This window comes from Globicephala melas, chromosome 1 (genome assembly GCF_963455315.2).
Source record: "Globicephala melas chromosome 1, mGloMel1.2, whole genome shotgun sequence".
Taxonomy (NCBI): domain Eukaryota; kingdom Metazoa; phylum Chordata; class Mammalia; order Artiodactyla; family Delphinidae; genus Globicephala; species Globicephala melas.
In genome coordinates this window covers 73,270,799-73,292,787 of record NC_083314.1, presented here as the reverse complement: position 1 = coordinate 73,292,787, position 21,989 = coordinate 73,270,799, and the positions used below count along the sequence as shown (strand labels likewise).

The 21,989-nt window shown below is 38.9% G+C and overlaps 1 protein-coding gene across 4 annotated transcripts in view; it reads right to left on the bottom strand.

Moving 5' to 3' along the window:
• Nucleotides 1-8,644: 8,644 nt before the first annotated feature.
• Nucleotides 8,645-21,989, bottom strand: part of IFI16 (interferon gamma inducible protein 16) — a 109,508-nt gene continuing 96,163 nt past the window's right edge. For all 4 annotated transcript variants that reach the window (XM_060297663.2, XM_060297649.2, XM_070044089.1 and 1 more), the window contains one exon: nucleotides 8,645-10,198. In XM_060297663.2, coding sequence (XP_060153646.1) covers nucleotides 10,136-10,198 — 63 coding nt within the window. In that variant the 3' untranslated portion in view covers nucleotides 8,645-10,135. The remainder of the gene's footprint in view (nucleotides 10,199-21,989) is intronic.

Sequence of the window (21,989 nt, the reverse complement as noted above, 5' to 3'; positions counted from 1 at the left end):
CTGCAACGACCAATGTCCTTTCAGTTGGAACTCTTACCTCAGCTTATTAATTCATTAATTTGTGCTCAAGAAAAAGATCTACCTCTCTCATTAGAAATGTAAGCTCTGTAAAACTTGGATTTGTTTATAACTCCCTGTTTTAACACCAGAACCTAAGAGTTCCTGTCACCTATTAGATGACTCAAGGGATATTTACTGAATGCGTAAGTGGATGGATGGGTGGATGACATGCTGGCTGCTCACCGGTGGCACCACAGTGCAGCTGTATCATCTGCCTTGGGTGCCCTAGGTCTATGGCCTAGAAGTTGGCTTTTCTTTAATGAAAAGCCAACTTCTAGCCTTGATTTTTAAAATACCATGTCTCAAGATGTCCTTTTCCAATTATTTGGTGGGGGGTGGTGGAGGGGTTGAGGTAGAGGGAACAGCATTCTCTGTTTTTTTTTTGTATTTAAGTATAATTTACAATGTTGTGTTAGTTTCAAGCATACAGCAAAGTGATTCAGTTTTATTTTTTTTCAGATTTTTTTTCCATTATAGGTTATTACAAGATATTGAGTATAGTTCCCTCTGCTCTGCTCTGCTCTGCTCTGTGGCACATGAGGAGAAGTTGTGAGAAGAAACTTATACAGCAGTCTGTGTGCAGACATGCCTGGTTATGCAGAAAGAACCTTCAACAAAGGATGGAAGATGAACCCTACAGGAAACAAAACAAAAACTGGTTTCCTACCAGAATAGTTAGGGGTGGCGTGGAGCACAAATAAATTTGCTACGTACAAAGTAGACCTAAGAATACTCCAGGATGGAATTTTTAAACAAAATAGGAACCTAACTGACTTCTTATATGGAGTACTGAGCTACCAGTCATTCATAACTTTCCAACCAGATTCTTTTACTGAAATCTTGTCCCATATTGGATCATTTTTACCTAGTCAGGATAATAAAATTCTAGGATCATTACAACAGCAAAAAGAGGAAAGATTGCAGTAGGGGAAATTTGGTGCTATCCTGGACAGAGAGGAATGAATTCTTCAGTTTAGAGAAAAAACAAAAGACATTCTAAATATCTTCAGCCTATGTTCACCAACACTTCTAGATTCCTGGCTCACCCTCAGAAAACCACAGAGCTTTGGGTTACTTGGGGCAATTACGTGTAGTTACTGCCACCTTGAGGGCATCTCTAAAACCTACACCTTCTAACTTCGCTGAGCAGAGGAAAGTACAATGCAAGACACAATCAGTCCCTTCTGTAAAGTGCCTTAGAAACTAGATAACAATTTATATCAGTGTAGCATCATGTGCTTATATCATCATTTACATTCATCATTTACATCATTTACATTTATCTCCTCAGTGTATATTCTCTACCTGGGCTTTCTAAGCCAATAGTGTAGATGAAAGCCAGAATAAATCACAGTTGTCAACTCATATGTCTCCTTGTAGAATGATTTCAAAAGGAAGAATGATTGAGAAGGCTTGTTAAAATCTAAGTCTTACGTCAAAATATATTCAAGGTAAGTGACTTGGAAACTTCTATCCCAAAGAAAATAATCCAACTTTCTATTGTACCATTATACCAGCTAACCTAGATTCTAAGAAAGAAGTAAACCATGGTATAGTACAGGGAAATTTAAAGTAATTCAGTTTGTGTAAACTTGTAAGCTGATACCAAATCAATCATGGAGTTTATCTGAATGCATTTCTGCTATTAGTTATTTTAAACCATATTTTCACTGGTGAATACAGTAATAATTGACACCACAGTCATATTTTTATTCTGGATATATCAATATATTTTGAAATTACAAAATTACACAAGCCCTAAATTACTGTCATAACACTAAGAAGCAATAACTTGCCATAATTCAAACCCCTGGAGGAGTTATATCCCTGTTCCCAAAGTCATCCTGTTCTTTACTTTGTTAATTGGTCATCCCAAGACTAGAGTCCCAGAGTGAAGTGCTTACATCAGTATTTGGCTTTATAAGCCTGAGAAGCGGTCTGTCATTTGTCATGGCCGGGGAACAAGACTGGCCAAGTCAGTAAGCATTTCCTCCAATAACTTTCTACCACTTGCATGTCAATAATTCCTTTTTTTTTTTTCTTCTGACACTCATGAGGTGATGGCTTAACCAATTTAAGAATACAGGAACATTTATTTGGGTGCATAAGAACTTCTTTCCTTGGGCCAAAATTCTTAAGCCCCAATATGAAACTAAAAGGAAAGAAAATTCTGAATCCAAACACCACTACTCCAGTACCTTTAAATTATTTCCCTCATCTCAGTAAGTCAATATATATCAAGTAAAAAAAAATACTATGAGGGCTTCCTTGGTGGCGCAGTGGTTGAGAGTCCGCCTGCCGATGCAGGGGACATGGGTTCGTGCCCCGGTCCGGGAAGATCCCACATGCCGCGGAGCGGCTGGGCCCGTGAGCCATGGCCGCTGAGCCTGCGCGTCCGGAGCCTGTGCTCTGCAACGGGAGAGGCCACAACAGTGAGAGGCCCGCGTACCGCAAAAAAAAACAAAAAAACAAAACAAAACAAAACTATGAAATTTAAGTTCTAATTCATTTTGCCCCCTTTGCTGAGTAAATCTTAGTAAATTATATATTTTAGTAATGGGACAGTCTCGAAATTAGAAATTAGGGTGGAGAGCTCAGTGTTTTCAACAGTAAAACATCTCATCACCAATTTTAGTGTAAAGTAATATCTGAGAAAATCTTGAGAGTAAAAAGAGGAAATCCTGAAATAAAGCAGAGTAAAGGAATTCTTGCTCTAGCAAGGATCATCAGAGAAGCCCTCCTGGAGGTTGGTCTGTCTCAGACAAAATGATCAAATAGGGGATGAAAATAGCAGAAAAGGCAGAGAGGTGGGAAAGTATGCCTTGTCCACTATTTTAAGTGTCAGAGAACAATAGCTATGACGAACCAGGAACTGCATCTATTCATATACTTTCCCTGTGCCGTGCAATGCAGATGAGATTAATGGCGCCAGTTCTAGGTGTGTACAGTAGGACAGAACTGAGCTACATCATCCCGATGTTTTCATAGAGGTTCAGTCTCCTTTCCTGCTCCAGCACTGAGTCTCATCTTTATTCTACTTAAAATGGGGAGATCATCACAGAGCCACTGATGCCTTTTCTGCCACCAGAATTATCCAAGGTTTACGGTATTAGTTTGGGAAAAAGAAAAAATAAAAGAAAATAAATTTGAGATGCAGATTGCAGAATGAGAGAGAAGAGAGACTATATGGGAGAAGCATTCGAGTTGGAAAGAAAAGAATTCCACCTTATAATTTAACTAAATTCCCACTTGGTGCAAGTGTTCCAACTTCCCTCTCATGCCTAACCTTTCTAACCCTAGCCCTCCTCAGATATACCTTTCACTCTAAATTTTGCACATAACTGCTTGTCACTGCATTTTGGTTTTTGTTTTCTGAATTCTTAATCTATCTTATTTCCTAACCACCATAATGTTCTACTCCTGATTTTCAATTAAAATTTATTTTCCAGAAATATCCACTTGCTCTCTCCTGGCAGTTCATTCACTTCACCATGTTCTGGACCCGGGCTAGACAGTTTCCACACTTTAACTCCTAACCAACCTATAAGCACAGGAGATACTAAGAAATATTTAACAAACTGCATGGTGCAAGGATTGACCAACGAGAACAAGTGTCCACTGTAAATGGCCAGTATAGTCATACAAGACAATTATCACTTCACTGACCTTATCTTCCACAATTTTCTCCCTCATTCCACTCCAGGCACACTGGCCTCCTCAGAGTTCCTCAAGCTTCCAGGAACACTCATATTTCAAAGACATTTATAACTGTTGGGTTTTTGTCTGCCTAAAAGATATTTTTCTGAGTGTATTTGGTTTGTACTTATCATTTTCTATTCTATATGTTTTATTCATTTTACTCATTTTATTCATGTCTCTACCCACTAGAATGTACACTCCATAATGGTAAAGATCTTTTTCTATTTTGTTTCCTGTTTTACTTCCAGCATATGGAAGGGTGACTGGCACAGAGCCTGTGCTCAGTGATTATTTTTGTATAAATTAATTTACTAATTTAATCTACAGAACAGTACCCTGATATAGATAATTTTATTATCTCCATCTTATAAAAAGGGAAATTGCAAATCAGAGAGACTGTATAATTTGTCCAAGAATACACAGACAGTCAGTGGCAGAGCCTGGATTAATCTCCATCTATTTGATTACAAAAGTCATGCTCTTTCTACCGTGCCATGCTGCCTTTAAGGAGAAAATGGTTCATGGTTGGTGTCCGGTCCAACACAGATGTAGATGTGTGGATTTTGTGCCCTCTTAAATTCCCTTCTGGCCAAAGAATTGTATTCCCCATGATGGATCTAAATCACTCTCAACATGGCTTATATTTTTATGTTTAGATCTTGAGTTTCCAGGATATATACTAGGGCCTTAAGGAAGTGCAAAACAGAAACAACAGTGTAGAAGAGGAGGGATTGGAGCTTAGGGAGGTTGATCCACAGGCACTCACCAACAATTAAAGGTAAAAGAGAGAGAGAAAAAGGCAATTATCTCAAGTTTCTAGTTTGGAAAATTGGGTGGTAAACAAAAATAAGAAAGGAGGAATTCATTTACCATAGACGGAAAGGTATGCATGGGAGAAGTTTTGATACGTCTTTAGGACTTTAGAATTTTAGGGCCGAGATATTTGAGTATCCAACTGGTTCACGGCCCAACTCATGTAATGTGCTTCTCATTTTGATTACCTGTCCTATATCCCTGGTTATGAATTTTCCTGTTTCCTTCATCATGTCATTAGTTCTGATTTAGCTTCATAACAATTTGGCTGAAATAAAGTGGCTTAAAATTTTGAGCAATGCAGACTGAAGTAGAGGGGAGAGCAAGGTGAGAAGAGTGGAGATGAAGCTGGGGTGCTGACTCAGTAGGAGGGCTTATTCTGCTGGAGGCATCAGCATTCCGTGGAACTACATCCAAAGAGACAAGGCAAAACAGAGATTGGCTCAGGATATATCAGTAACTGGAACAATCCAATGTGGCAGGAAGTGTCTGTAATTTAAACCAGCGGTTCCCAGCCTTTTCAGCATCAGGGACCGGTTTGATAGAAGACAATTTTTCCACGGGCGTGGGTGGGAGATAGTTTCAGGATGATTCAAGCACATTACACTTACTATTCCGTGGCTGATCTGACAGGAGGCGGAACTCAGGCAGTAATGAGAGCGATGGGGAGTGGCTGTAAATACAGATGAAGCTTCACTTGCTCACCCGCCACTCACTTCCTGTTGTGCAGCCAGGTTCCTAACAGGCCAGGGGCCGCCACCGGTCCCTAGCCCAGGGCTTGGGGACCCCTGATTTAAACCTTATGGGAGCCCCATAAGAAAATATGAGACTCAAAGAAGGCCAGGCAACTGAGGCTTATATTACCATCCTGAGCTAAGCAGAAGCGGGTAGAGGTCTGGGGCTTCAAAGGGGAGGAAGAAAATTCACAGGAAGATAAGAAGAACAGATGTTTGGTAAATAGATGTTTGCCCTACCATGCAGATAAGTCTTTCTGATGTAAAAAGTTACCTTTGGTAATACCTCTCTTTCTGGTAGAGGCCCCCTATCTAAATTCTTTTAGGTAGGTTTAGGGAGATGTAAAAAGGTTTTCCTGAGTCTGCTGGTTCTTAATTGCCTTTAGCTCAAAATCCACATGTCAAAGTGAGATATTTGGGGGTGACATTGTACTCCTCCTCATTCCTAACTCTTATTTAGACTCTTCAGTAGGTTTTGCATCATTTGCTCATGTGTCTCTTGGATTTGTTGCTTTAAGCAATTGGCCTCCAACTCTGGGATTTCTTTCCCCTGCCTATTCTGACTACTGGCCCTACCAATTATTGGCTCACATGGCCATCCTAGCCTCCTAAGGGAAGGGAGCTTGGGACTGGAAAGATGGATGTAAGAGGCAATAGGATCTAAGAAAAACATAACTATCTTCTCCACTTGAAGTTGCTAACATCTACTAGCTGTATACGTGCCAGATTCAACCTGTAATTTTTCCCTTATATCTCTTTCTGGAGGCTGTTGCTGGCACTTCTGATGTGTGATTGACATGGCATTCCTTAATCAGATTACCAAAAGTTGGGTGTTGATTTTATTTTTGCAGAAAGCAGAACAGAGGAATCATATATATATATATAAAATATGACCTAAATGACAACACAGGAAGGATGAAAGTATTTGGTGTTTGGAAAAGAGAACAAAATCCAGTGTAAAGAAGGGGATAAACTTCAACTTACATTCTTCAAGCTGTCAAAAGCTGGAGAAAAACTACAGCTAAAATCTGGAGTTCATAGTTTCATTAAGGTGAGAACTTCACGGAGGAAAGGCAACTCTCCAAAAGGATAATGTTTTGTGTTCGCTTTCAGCAAACTGGACAGGTGCTATTGAAGAGGATATGGTGTGGAAGACCCTGATATTTAGTACACTTACAGCTCACAGAACTTAGGAGCTTCCTTTTAGGAAATACACATCCTAGGCACACAGTTAAGAGGACATGGACTTCATAAAGCAGAGACACATGCTGTGGTACCCACACAACCCTACAGACTGTTGAATACTTAGTGTTCAACACTAAGTCTAATGCAGGCGGTTTGCCCAAAGTTGGACAAATTATTCTGAAAGAGGTATATAAAAGTAGACACAGACCAGGTATACCTTGAGGACACATTTCTCAAAGTCAATTCCTTGCACCTATCATAGTCCAGGGAAATTGAATCAGGATAAACCCGTACTGCTGACTTTTCGCCTCTCCCTCATACCAGTACATCTTGCTGCCACTACTTGGTCCTCTTCCCCATTTCTTAGCTTTGTTTGCACTGGCTGCTGTCTCCCTTTTTAAGAGTGGGGTGGAGACTTGAGACACTGGCATATGTGACCTTGTTAAGTAGGAGTGTATATCTCGAGCCAGATTTAACTTCAGAAGAGTGATTCAAGAGTGAACAATGTACTAGGAGGAAGGAAAGAAGATAATTTTATGAGAAGAAAAGAAAGATGCACTTTAGGAGGACAGTGGAGCATTGAAGGGGTAATTGATCAACTTCATCTCAGACTATGTATATGTTTTCTTCATCCAGGTTATTAAGGTCAAAAATTGAAATGAAATGGATCAGTTCAGATCAACTGGTCTAAACAGCATTTAATTGAAGAATACCTAATACAGACAGCCTCTTCAATCAGACTGTGAGTTACTGGAGAGCAGCAGTACACAGGTTCCTTCCCAAACCCAGGCTAGTCAGAATGGGATAATTCCTGGATAAACAATTCCATACAGATGAGTAAAAATAACCAAATTCACAGGAAATCAAATATCAAAGATTTATAGCATGAAAAGATTGTCAACCTCACTGATAATCTGAAAAATGAAGTTAATATAAAATTTACTTTTTTCTTATGTTTAAGTGTACTAGAAGACCACTAAGGTTCCAAAAAAGGGCTTGGCAAAATTTTTCTGTAAAGCACCAAATAGCATATATTTTAAACTATGTGGGCCCTAGAGTCTCTGTTACGGATGCTTAACCTTGCACTGGCTACCAAAGGAGCCATAGACAATCCATAGATGAATGAGCATGTTTGTGTCCAATAAAACTGTATGGTGGACATTGAAATTTGAATTTGATATAATTTTCATGTGCCACATTCTTCTTTTGATTTTTTCCCCAAGCATTAAAAAAATATACATAAGAAAATTTTTTGATAATTTAAACTTCACCAAAATGAACATGTCTTTTCAAAAGTTACCTTTAAATCATGAAAAGGCAAGCCAAAGATTGAGACATAGTATTTGCTAGTCACATAGCCACTAAAGACCCTGTACCCAGAATTTATAAAGGATTCTCAAAACTCAGTATTATGCAAACAAACAGCTGAATTTTTAAGATGGGCAAAAAGAAATACATAGGTGGCAAATAAGGACATAAAAAGATGCTCAACCTTATTTATCTTTAGGGAAATGCAGAATAAAACTACAGTGAGATACCACTATGCACCAATTAGAATGACTAAAATTTAAAAAGATTGACCATACCAGGGGCTGATGAAGATGAGGAGGAAGTAGAACTGTCATGCAATGGTGGCAAGAATGTTAAGTGGTACAGAACTTGGCAAAAAAGTTGGATAGTTTCTTTGTTTTTTAAAATTAACATGCACTTACAATGCTAAACTCTGAGGTGGATGCAGAGCAACTGATATTCTCACACATTGCTCAGGGGAATGAAAAATGCTACAGCCACCTTAGAAAACAGTTTGGCAATTCCTTTTTCTTTTTTTTTTTTTTTTTTTGCGCTATGCGGGCCTCTTACTGTTGTGGCCTCTCCCGTGGCGGAGCACAGGCTCCGCGGCCGTGGCTCACGGGCCCAGCCGCTCCGCGGCATGTGGGATCTTCCCGGACCGGGGCACGAACCCGTGTCCCCTGCCTCGGCAGGCGGACTCTCAACCACTGCGCCACCAGGGAAGCCCGGCAATTTCTTATATATTTGAAATACATTTATCATATGAACCAACAGTCTCACCCCAAGATTTTTATTCATTGAAAATGATAACACAGGTTCACACAAAAATCTGCGTGCGAATATCTGCAGCAATTTTATTTGTAAATATGTCAAAGTGTCAACAATCCAATTGCTCCTCACTTGGGGAATGGATAAACAAACTTTGGTGGGTCCACACATTGAATTCTACGCAGCAATAAACAGGAATAAACTGATATACACAACTACATGGATGAATCTTAAACATACTATACTAAGTGAAAGAAGTCAGACTCAAAATGCTATATACATTTTAACTTCCATTTTAGGAAACTCTGGAAAAGGGAAAAGTTTAAGTTAAGAAACTATGTCAGTGGTTACCAGGAGCTTGGATTGGAGGAAGCCTTGACAATAAAGTGTCATGAGGGAAATTCTTGTTATGATGGACTGTTCTAATCATTAGGAACATGATCTTACCTTCTGTCCCTTATTTTTCTTACTAGGGGAGTGAAAAGAAGAACGCTATCAACCCTCTAGAGCTAATATAAGATTAAGTGACACAAAATAATTGCAAAACACCAGGTACCAAATATGTGATCAAGAAATACACTGTAAGGAAACTATATTCAATATCCTGTAATAAACCATAATGGAAAAGAATACAAAAAAGAATACATTCATATGTATAGCTGAATCAGTTTGCTGTACAGCAGAAATTAACACACACTATAAATCAACTCTACTTCAGTAAAATACATGTAAAAAACTACATTGTAAATTTCAGTGTTAGCTATCTACTTTCCGCCATTGTACTCTAAACTAAATTAATTATTCATCAGTGTTTGCCTAATGCAAGTCTTTGCCTGGAGCAACTTCCTCATAGGATCCACACATGTGAGAACCAGGAAGTATAGCTGCAGAGCTACTAACCTGTTGGTACCTGAATAAGTAAGTGGAACCAGTTATTTCACATCAGACAGGGCTAGAATTACTTCCAACATATACTAGTGACTTCATGCAAATCATCAGAAGCTGCCTTATTTGGTACACAAATTACCCAATTATGGCCCCTCCAGGAGATCAATTCTGAAAAGATATCATTGTTTTGGACTAAAGCAACTCCACCCTACGATAGGGGTTGGCAATTGAAGCACAGACTAGTTTCAGCTGCTCTGCCTTCTTCTTGGGTTTCTTTGAGCAGGGCACAGCTTGTTCAACCTGTTCATTCTTTACCAGAGTTATATTCTGTAAAGATCACAACCAAAGTATAAATCCAAATATTGCTTGGGTCTTAAGTATCCCTATCTGATTTGCAGCCCACAGACTATTTGCTTTTAAGCAATGAACTAGACTCCTAGGGAGGCATGTCTTTAGGAAAAATCATGTTTATTATTATTTCCAAATTATAAAAGTTATAGATGCAAAATTAGGAATTGAGATGATACAGAAAAGTATAAAAAAATGCAAAGCACCCCATCCCTAAGAATTAATGGCTAGTATACATATTGTGGTATTTCAACCATATGTATACATATATACTTTTTTTCTGTACTTAGATCTTAGCTCCATAAACATCAATATTAATGACATCCAGGTTTTTAGAAGAACAGCTATAATCAGGTTTCCATATATGATTCAGGATTGAATGGTTGTTCCTTGCTTTTCCTGGCCTTGGTGACCTTGAAGAAGAAAGAGATAAGATAAACAATGAGATGACCCTGATTATACATTTCCCCCTTCACTCACACTGTGTCAACTTGCTATGGGCTGCATCCCTTTTTCTCTTCCCGTCTGAGGGGCTCTCCTCCCACTCTCACCTATCTTCTTTAGTGAATTCCTGTCTTTTGAGTCAACACCCCCAATTCTTGGCTGGAACCCTGAAATGAGATATGCACTCACACCCAGCGTGAGTGCATGTGGAGAGGCAGGAGTTGTTGGAGAACAAGAGAGAGGAAGGAGCAGGTGTACTCAAAGCCAAGAGTTGAAGGGAAAGTTCTTACTGGGAGAAAAGGTGGAAGGAAGGGGCAAAAGTTATTCCTGGCTCCATGCTGTGAAGGAAGGATTGGGATATATCATTGAGAGCCTGAGCACTGGCAAGATCGAAGAGCATGTGCATGTTGGTGGGAATGTAAATTGATGCACTATGGAGAACAGTATGGAGGTTACTTAAAAAACTAAAACTAGAACTACCATATGACCCAGCAATCCCACTACTGGGCATATACCCTGAGAAAACCATAATTCAAAAAGAGTCATGTACCACAATGCTCATTGCAGCTCTGTTTACAATAAAATAGCCAGGACATGGAAGCAACCTAAGTGTCCATCGACAGATGAATGGATAAAGAAGATGTGACACATATATACAATGGAATATTACTCAGCCATAAAAAGAAATGAAACTGAGTCATTTGTAGTGAGGTGAATGGACCTAGAGACTGTCATACAGAGTGAAGTAAGTCAGAAAGAGAAAAACAAATACCGTATGCTAACACATATATATGGAATCTTGAAAAAAAAAATGGTTCTGAAGAACCTAGGGACAGGACAGGAATAAAGACACAGACATAGAGAATGGACTTGAGGACACGGGGAGGGGGAAGGGTAAGCTGGGAAGAAGTGCGAGAATGGCATGGACTTATATATACTACCAAATGTAAAATAGGTAGCTAGTGGGAAGCAGCCGCATAGCACAGGGAGATCAACCCGCTGCTTTGTGACCACCTAGAGGGGTGGGATAGGGAGGATGGGAGGGGGGGGAGATGCAAGAGGGAGGGGATATGGGGATATATACATATGTATAGCTGATTCACTTTGTTGTAAAGCAGAAACTAACACACCGTTGTAAAGCAATTATACTCCAATAAAGATGTTAAAAAAAAAGGGGGGGTCTTCCCTGGTGGCGCAGTGGTTGAGAGTCCGCCTGCTGATGCAGGGGACGCGGGTTCGTGCCCCGGTCCAGGAGGATCCCACATGCCGAGGAGCGGCTGGGCCCGTGAGTCATGGCTGCTGGGCGTGCGCGTCCGCAGCCTGTGCTCCGCGGCGGGAGAGGCCACGGCAGTGAGAGGCCCGCGTACCGCAAAAAAAAAAAAAAAGGATCATCAGAGTAGCTACTGCATAGGGTTATTCTGAAAATTAAATGAGAAGATCTATGTACGATATTTAGCACATGTCCAAAATTATCAATATCATCCACTCAAGCAAGCTCTGTTCCACATTGACTATCTTCAGTAATAAGCAAATTCGACATTAGCTGATTCCACATGTTTTGTGCAATGATTGGGTCCTATGGGATTAACTGCAATTAAGTACTCCAAGTTTGATGTCCTTTATTCCTACATAGGCATCTATACACAGACTAGAAATCCAGAGAGCACTAAAAGCACCATCATGATGAATGGCAGGGAGCAAAATTATAGTTTGAGAGTTTTTTACAACCTCAGTCACAAAAGAGATTTTGGGGAGAACACTTAATCGTAAAGACATTTTTTATATCTACTATTTCACTTAAATGTCAGATTAGAGAATAGGCTTTAATTAAAGTTTGTAATAAGTAAAAAAAAAAAAAAAAAGAGCATGTGCATTTCTGAGTGCCTGATATGTCAGCCTTTGTATTTGATCTGTTTGCATTCCAGTGCAGGCATACATTGAAGATATTATGGGCTCAGTTCCAGACCACTGTGATAAAGCGAATATTGCAATAAAATGACACACAATTTATTTGCTTTCTCAGCGCATAGAAAACTTATGTTTACACCATACTGTAGTCTATTAATGCAGTAGCATTAATTAATGTATTAATCAATGTATTAATGTACATACCTGAATCAAAAATACTTTATTGCTAAAAAGACATTAACCATCATCTGAATCTTCAGTGAGTCATACTCTTTTTTTTATGAGGAGGATCTTGCCTGGATGTGGATGGCTGCCGACTGATGAAGGTGATGGTTGCTGAAGGTTGGGGTGGTGGTGGCAATTTCTTAAATAAGACAATGAGGAAGTCTGCTGGATTGACTGACTCTTCCTTTTCATGGAAAATCTCTCTATAGCTTGCATTGCTGTTTGATAGTGTAGGGGAACAAAGTTTGCCACGTTTACCACCCCAAAATATGTCTTTCTGGCATGAGGATTAATTTATGTTGATTATCTTTAAGAAAGAGAAGAGTCTGTAAGTCTTTCTTTTCACCTCCCCTTTAGCTGTGTAAAGAATTTAGATAAAGGGGCTGTTCCCAGAATAAAGGCCTCATCAGAGGTATCTGCAAAGAATATGGGCTAGGTGTAGTGGAGGAAAACTTGGCAGGGCCCAGAGATCAGAGTCCAGTCTGTGTCCCATCCTCTCTGCATGCCCAGAAACCATTTGTTTACCAAAACATTTGTTTTTCCATCTTCATGTGAATTGTCTTTCTCCCCAGTGGAAGTCCCAAACAACTACCCCCAACATACTCTTTTGTCATTAACTGAAGATGGTATTTAAGGTGAGGGTTTCAGTCATCTTGGTGAGTTACTCACTTTTTCTGGGTCTCTCCCATGTATACATGCTATTAAACTTTTGTTTGCTCTACTTCTGTTTATCTGTCTCACGTCAATTTAATTCTTAGACCAGCCGAAGAATCCAGGAGGGTAAAATAAATTTTTTTCCTCACCGAGAATAGCACTTTACACACAGTAGAACTTCTTTCAAAATTGGAACCAAACTTCTCAAACCCTGCCAAAGCTATATCAACTAAGTTTGTGTAATATTCTAAATCCTTTGTTGTCATTTCAACAGTATTCACAGCAGCATCATCAGGAGTAGATTCCATCTTAAGAAGCCATTTTTTTAATTCACCCATAAGAAGCAACTCATTATATGCTGAAGTTTCATCATGAGATAGCAGCAATTCAGTAACATCTTCAGGCTCCACTTCTAATTCTAGTTCATTTGCTATATCTACCACATCTACAGTTACTTCCTCCACTGAAGTCATGAACCTTTCAAAATCATCCATGAGGGTTGGAATCAAACTTCCTTCAAATTTCCTTCAAACTCTCATTCATGTTGGTATGTTGACCTCTTCCCATGAAATAGGAATGTTCTTAATGACATCTAGAATGGTGAATCCTTTCCAGAAGATTTTTATTTGACTTTGCCCTGATCCATCAGAAGAATCATATCTACTGCAGCTATATAGCCTTGTGAAATGTATTGCTTAAATAATAATCCTTGGGCTGCAGAATGGATGTTGTGTTAGCATGATAACAACATTAATCTCGTTGTACATCTCCATCAATGCTCTTAGGTGATCAGGTGCATTGTCAATGAGCAGTAATATTTTAAAAGGAATCTTTTTTTTTCTGAGCAGTAGGTCTCAACAGTGGGCTTAAAATATTCAGTAAACCATGTTGTAAACAGATGCACTGTCATCCAGGCTTTATTGTGCCATTTACAAGAGCAGAGGCAGAGTAGACTTAGCAATCTTAAGGGCCCTCAGAATTTCAGAGTGGTCAGTGAGCACTGATTTCAACTTAGTCACCAGCTGCGTTAGTCCATAACAGGAGAGTTAGTCCATCCTTCAAAGCTTTAAAACCATGCACTGACTTCTCCTCTCTAGCTATGGAAGTCCTAGATGGCATCTTCTTCCAATATCAGGCTGTTTCATCTTCATTGAAAATCTGTTGTTGAGTGTAGCAACCTTTATCAGTCATCTCTGCTAGATCTTCTGTATAACTTAGCTGCAGCTTCTACATCAGCAGCACGCGCTGCTTCACCTTGTACTTTTGTTATAGAGATGGCTTCTTAAACCTCATGAACCAACTTCTGCTAACTTCAAACTTTTCTTCTGCAGATTTCTTACATCTCTCAGCCTTCACAGAATTGAAAAGTGTTAGGACCTTACTCTGGGACTATTGTAGCTGGTTTGACCTTCTATCCAGACCACTAAAACTTTTTCCATATAAAAAATAAGGCTGTTTTGATTTGTTATTCATAGGTTCACTGGCATAACATTTTAAAATTCCTTTAAAGTGTTTTTCTGTACATTCACAACTTGTCTATTTAATGCAAGATATCTAGCTTTTGACCTCTTTTTTGCCTTCCTCACTAAGCTTAAATATGTCTAGTTTTTGATTTAACCTGAGAGATATGTGAGTCTTCCTTTCACTTGAACACTTAGAGGCCTCTGTGGGGTTATTAATTAGCCTAATTTCAATATTGTTTTGTCTCAGGGAATAGGGAGGCCCAAGGAGAGGGAGAGAGATGGGGGAATGGCCCATCAGTGGAGCAGTGAGAACACACATAACATTTATGAAAGAAATTTGCCATTTTATATGGGTGTGCAGTTCATGGCACTCCAAATGATTTCAATAGCAACATCACTGATCACAGATCACCATGACAAATATAAGAATAATGAAAAAGGCTGAAATATTATGAGACTTGCCAAACATGACACAGAGACTCAAAGTGACAAATGTTTTGGAAAAATGGCACCAGGAGACTTGCTCTACACAGGATTGCTACAAACCCTCAATTTCTCAATTTGTCAAAAAAAAAAAAAAAAAAAAAGAAAAAAAAGCAATATCTGGAAAGCACAAGAAAATGAAGTGCAATAAAACAAGGTATGGCTGTGTTAACTTTTGTTAGTGTTCCAGGAATCCATCCCACATGAATGTGTATATGTGAGTTTGACAAAGACCATGGAATTTTCCCTGTAGGACCAAACACCTCTGTTGTAGACCAGTATGTGTATCTCACTAAAGGCAGGTAACTTTGTGTTCTGAAATGCTCAGGGGCATCCTTGATCATTTAGATTGAAATGAGCTCTGTTAACTATCCTCTGGGATAAAAGGTATTTCTTCTATTCTATACATGATGAATCAGAGGTTCCTAGTATTTAAGTTATTAGTCACCTAGCAAATGACAGAACCAATATTTGAAACAAATCTGCCTTAAGGAAGTCCAAATTTACTAAATAATCTACCTGGTCTGAAAATTCAAACAATTCTACAATATTTAGCTTAGATATCATATCCTTTAATAGCCTCTCTGAAGTTTCTCTCTTCAATATGATTAAAAGTACCCTTAAATGAAAACTATAAGATGCTGATGAAAGAAATTGAAGATGGCACAAACAGATGGAAAAGTATATCATGTTCTTGGATTGGAAGAATCAATATTGTTAAAATGACCATACTACCTAAGGCAATCAACAGATTCAATGCAATCCCTATAAAATTACCAATAGCATTTTTCAAAGGACTGGAAAATTTTTTTTTTATTTTGTATAGAAACACAAAAGACTCCAAATAGCCAAAACAATATTGAGAAAGAAGAATGGAGCTGGACTTCAGACTACTACAAAACTACAGTAATCAAAACAGTATGGTACTGCCATAAAAACAAACATATAGATCAACGGAACAGGATAGAAAGCCCAGAAATAAACCCACACACTTATGGTCAATTAATCAATGACAAAGGAGGCAAGAATATACAATGGAGAAAAGACAGTCTGTTCAATAAGTGGTGCTGGGAAAACTGGACAGCTACATCTAAAAGAATCAAGTTAGAACATTCCCTAACACCATATACAAAAATAAACTCAGAATGGATTAAGGACCTAAATGTAAGACCCGATACTATAAAACACCTATCACAAACATAGGCAGAACACTCTTTGAAATAAGTTGCAGCAATATTTTTTTGGATCAGTCTCCTAGAGTAATGGAAATGAAAACAAAAATGACCAAATGGGACTTAATTAAACTTAAAGCTTTTGCATAGCAAAGGAAACCATAAACAAAATGAAAAGACAACCTATGGCCTGGGAGAAAATATTTGCAAATGATGCTACCAACAAGGGATTAACTTCCAAAATATACAAACAGCTCATACAGCTTAATATCAAAATAACAAACCCAATCAAAAAATGGGCAGAGGACCTAAATATACATTTCTCTAAAGAAGACATATAACGGCCAACAAACTCATAAAAAGATGCTCAATATTGCTAATTATTAGAGAAATGCAAATCAAAACTACAATGAAGTGTAACCTCATACCAGTCAGAATGGCAATCATTAAAAAGACTACAAGGGGGCAGAGTCAAGATGGCAGTATGGGCTTCCCTAGTGGCACAGTGGTTGACAGTCTGCCTGCCGATGCAGGGAACACGGGTTCGTGCCCTGGTCCGGGAGGATCCCACATGCCACGAAGCGGCTGGGTCCGTGAGCCAAGGCCACTGAGCCTGTGCGTCTGGAGCCTGTGCTCTGCAATGGGAGAGGTCACAACGGTGAGAGGCCCATGTACCGCCAAAAAAAAAAAAAAGATAGCGGTATGGGAAGACACCGAGTTACCATCTCCCCACAGCTAGGGAGCCTGCCTAGTTGGAGGACCCAGCCTGCCAGTGGAGGACCCTGATGTCCAAGGAGATGGAGGAACCCCGAAGTGAATGGGTAAGATGTGGGGGGACTGAAGGGGGAGGTCAGACAGGATTGGCACCCCTGAGGACAGGGAGATCAGGAAACGCAGGTAGGAGGGGCCCTCTGGGAGGAGGAGCTGGAGAGGAGTGGAGGGTGACTGCCCCACCCACTCGGGCCCAGGGAGCCTGCTGAGCTCCCAGGCCAATGCCCTGCCTTCCAAAGGCCCCTCCAGGCCACGTGGGTCCTTGGGAGCATAGGAGGGAGGTCGGGGAGATCAGGAGAGGCAGGCAGGAAGGGCCCTTTAGGAGGGAGGAGCAGGAGAGGAGAGGAGGGTGTTTGCCTCACCCACTCAAGCCCAGGAAGCCCGCTGGGCTCCCAGTTGAGGTCTCCTACCCTCTGGGACCTCTGTTCAGTTGAGCCTAGGCCCCACGCCCCACTGCTCCCAGAGCCTTTTCCAGCACTGTGGGTCCTAAGCATAGGCCCTGTCCACTGCCCAAACCTTGACCTTGCTTAGGCCCTACCCTCCACAATCAAGGCCTTTTCCACCATTTTTTTTTCTTTTCCCTCCTCCTCTTTTTTACTATTGTGGTATCTTCCAGTTGATAATTCATTTATACTTTTATATTCTTTCTAACGTATCTGTTAGTTTCCTAGTCCAATTTTATTTTCTACATTGTTATTGTTCCCTCTCTCTCTCTTTTTTTTTTTTTGCCACCCCCACGGTTTGCAGGATCTTCATTTATGAGCCAGGTTGGGCAGAAGCTCCTGCAGTGGAACCTCCAAGTCCAAACCACTGGACTAACAGAGAATCTCAGACCCCAGGGAATATTCATCAAACTGAGGTCTCACAGAGGTCGTCATCTCAGCACCAAGACCCAGCTCTACCCAACAGCCTACAAACTCCAGTTTTGGAAGCCTCACACCAAATAGCAAGTAAGACAGGAACACCATCCCACTAATTAAAAAAAAAAAAAATGAGAGGGCAAAAAAATATGTCACAGATGAAGAAGCAAGGTAAAAAACGTACAACACCAAATAAATGAAGAGGAAATACACAATTTACCTGAAAAAGAATTCAGAGTAATGATAGCAAAGATGATCCAGAATTGTGGAAATAGAATGGAGGCACAGATTGAGAAAATACAAGAAATGTTTAGCAAAGATCTAGAAGAAATAAAGAACAAACAAAGAGATGAACAACACAATAACTGAAATGAAAAATACACTAGAAGGAATCAATAACAGAATAACTGAGGCAGAAGAACAAATAAGTGAGCTGGAAGACAAAATGGTGGAAATAACTGCTGAGGAGCATAATAAAGGGAAAAAAAAAGAAAAAAATTGAAGACTATCTCAGAGACCTCTGGGACAACACTAAATGGACGAACATTCACATTATAGGGGTCCCAGAAGAAGAAGAAGAAAAGAAAGGGTCTGAGAAAATATTTGAAGAGATTATAGTCAAAAACTTGCCTAACATGGGAAAGGAAATAGTCACCCAAGTCCAGGAAGCACAGAGAGTCCCATACAGGATAAACCCTAGGAAAAACACACCAAGACACATATTAATCAAACTAACAAAAATTCAATTCAAAGAAAAAATATTAAAAGCAGCAAGGGAAAAGCAAAGACAATATACAAAGGAATCCCCATACACAGATTTTTCAGCAGAAACTCTGCTGGCCTGAAGGGAGTGGCAGGATATACTTAAAGTGATGAAAGAGAAAAACCTACAACCAATATTACTCTCCCCAGCAAGGATCTCATTCAGATTTAACAAGAAATCAAAAGCTTTCCAGACAAGCAAAAGCTAAGAGAATTCAGCACCACCAAACCAGCCTTACAACAAATGCTAAAGAAACTTCTCTAGGTGGGAAAAACAAGAGAAGAAAAAGACCCACAAACACAAAGCCAAAACAATTTAAAAAGTGGTAATAGGAGCATACATAGCAATAATAACTTTCAATGTAAATGTATTAAATTCCCCAACCAAAAGGCACAGACTGGCTGAATGGATACAGTAATACGACACATATATATGCTGTCTTCAAGAGACCCACTTAAGACTAGGGACACACACAGACTGAAAGTGAAGGGATGGAAAAAGATATTCCATGAAAATGGAAATCAAAAGAAAGCTGGATTAGCAATACTCATATCAGATAAAATAGACTTTAAAATAAAGACTGTTACATGAGATAAGGAAGGACACTACATAATGATCAAAGGATCAATCCAAGAAGAAGATATAACAATTATAAATGTTCATGCACCCAACATAGGAGCACCTCAATATATAAGGCAAATGCTAACAACCATGAAAGAAGAAATCAACAGTAACACAATAATAGTAGGGGACTTTAACACCACACTTACACCAATGGACATATCATCCAAACAGAAAATATATAAGGAAACACAAGCTTTAAATGACACAATAGACCAGATAGATTTAATTGATATTTATAGACCATTCCACCCCAAAGTGGCAGAATACACTTTCTTCTCAAGTGCACACGAAACATTCTCCAGGATACATCACATCTTTGGACACAAATCAAGCCTCAGAAAATTTAAGAAAATTGAAATCATATCAAGCATCTTTTCTGACCACAACACTATGAGATTGGAAATCAATTACAGGAAAAAATACTGAAAAAACACAAATACATGGAGGCTAAACAGTGCACTACTAAATAACCAAGAGACCACTGAAGAAATCAAAGAAGCAATAAAAAAGTACATAGAAACAAATGACAATGAAAACACATCGACCCAAAACCTATAGGAATAAAAACCATATGAACATCTCAATAGATGCAGAAAAAGCTTTTGATAAAAGCTTTTGATGCAGCAAAAGCAGTTCTAAGAGGAAAGTTTATAGCAATTCAATATCACCTCAAGAAACAAGAAAAATCTCAAATACACAATCTAACCGTACACTTAAAACAACTAGAGAAAGAACAAAGAAAACCCAAAGTCAGTAGAGGGAAAGAAATCATAAAGATCAGAGCAGAAATAAATGAAATAGAAATGAAGAAAACAATAGCAAGGATCAATAAAACTAAAACTTGGTTCTCTGAGAAGATAGGCAAAATTGATAAACCCTTAGCCAGACTCATCAAGAAAAAAAAGGGAGAGTACGCAAATCAATAAAATTAGAAATGAAAAAGGAGAAATCACAACTGACACTGCAGAAATACAAAGGAATATAAGAGACTACTACCAACAACTTTATGCCAATATAATGGACAGCCACGAAGAAATGGACAAATTCTTGGAAGGGTACAATTTTCCAAGACTGAACCAGGAAGAATTAGAAAATATAAACAGACCTATCACAAGTAATGAAATTGAAACCGTAATTAAAAATCTTCAAAAAAAGAAAAGTCCAGGACCAGATGGTTTCACAGGCGAATTCTATCACACATTTAGAGAAGAGCTAACACTGACCCTTCTCATACTCTTCTAAAAATTGCAGAGGGAGAAACACTCCCAAATTCATTCTAGAAAGCCACCATCACCCTGATACCAAAACCAGAAAAAGATATCCTAAAAAAAGAAAATTATAGATCAATATCTCTGATGAACATAGATGCAAAAATCCTGAACAAAGTACTAGAAAACAGAATACAACAACACATTAAATGGATCATACACCACAGTAAAGTGGGATTCATCCCAGGGATGTAAGGATTCTTTAATATATGCAAATCAATCAATGTGATACACCACATTAACAAATTAAGGAATAAAAACCATATGAACATCTCAATAGATGCAGAAAAAGCTTTTGACAAAACTCAGCACCTATTTATGATAAAAACCCTCCAGAAAATGGGTATAGAGGGAACCTACCTCAACATAATAAAGGCCATATATGACAAACCCACAGCAAGCATCATACTCAATGGCGAAAAACTGAAAGCATTTCCACTAAGATCAGGAACAAGACAAGGATGTCCACTCTTGCCACTCTTATTCAACATATTTTTGGAAGTTCTAGCCATGGCAATCAGAGAAGAAAAAGAAAGAAAAAGAATACAAATTGGAAAAGAAGAAGTAAAACTGTCACTGTTTGCAGATGACATGATACTATACATAGAAAATCCTAAAGATGCCACCAGAAAACTAATAGAACTAATCAATGAATTTGGTAAGGTTGCAGGATACAAAATTAATGCACAGAAACCTCTGGCGTTCCTATACACCAATAACGAAAAATCAGAAAGAGAAATTAAGGAAACACTCCCATTTACAATTGCAACAGAAAGAATAAAGTATCTAGGAATAAACCTGCCTAAAGAGGTGAAAGACTTGTACTCAGAAAATTATAAAATACTGATGAAAGAAATCAGAGATGACATAAACAGATGGAGAAATATACCATGTCCTTGGACTGGAAGAATCAAAAGCAATCTACAGATTCAATGCAATCCCTATCAAACTACCAATGGCATTCTTCACAGAATTAGAACAAAACGTTTTACAAGTTGTAAGGAACACAAAAGACCCTGAGTTGCCAAAGCGATCTTGAGAAAGAAAAATGGGGTTGGAGAAATCAGGCTCCCCAAATTCAAACTATACCACAAAGCTACAGTAATCAAGACAGTATGGTACTGGCACAAAAACAGAAATACAGATCAATGGTACAGGATAGAATGCCCAGAGATAAACTCACACACATACGGTCACCTAATTTACAACAAAGGAAACAAGAACATACAATGGAGAAAAGACAACTTCTTCAATAAGTGGTGCTCGGAAAACTGGACAACTACATGTAAAAGAATGAAATTAGAGCAACTACCTAACACCATACACAAAAATAAACTCCAAATGGATTAAAGACATAAATGTAAGCCCAGACACTATAAAACTCTTAGAGGAAAATATAGGAAAAACACTCTTTGACATAAACCACAGCAAGATCTTTTTTGTCCCACCTCCTAGCGTAATAGAAAAAAAACAAAAATAAACAAATGGGACTTAATTAAACTTAAAAGCTTTTGCACAGCAAAGGAAACCATAAACAAGACAAAAAGACAACCCTCAGAATGGGAGAAA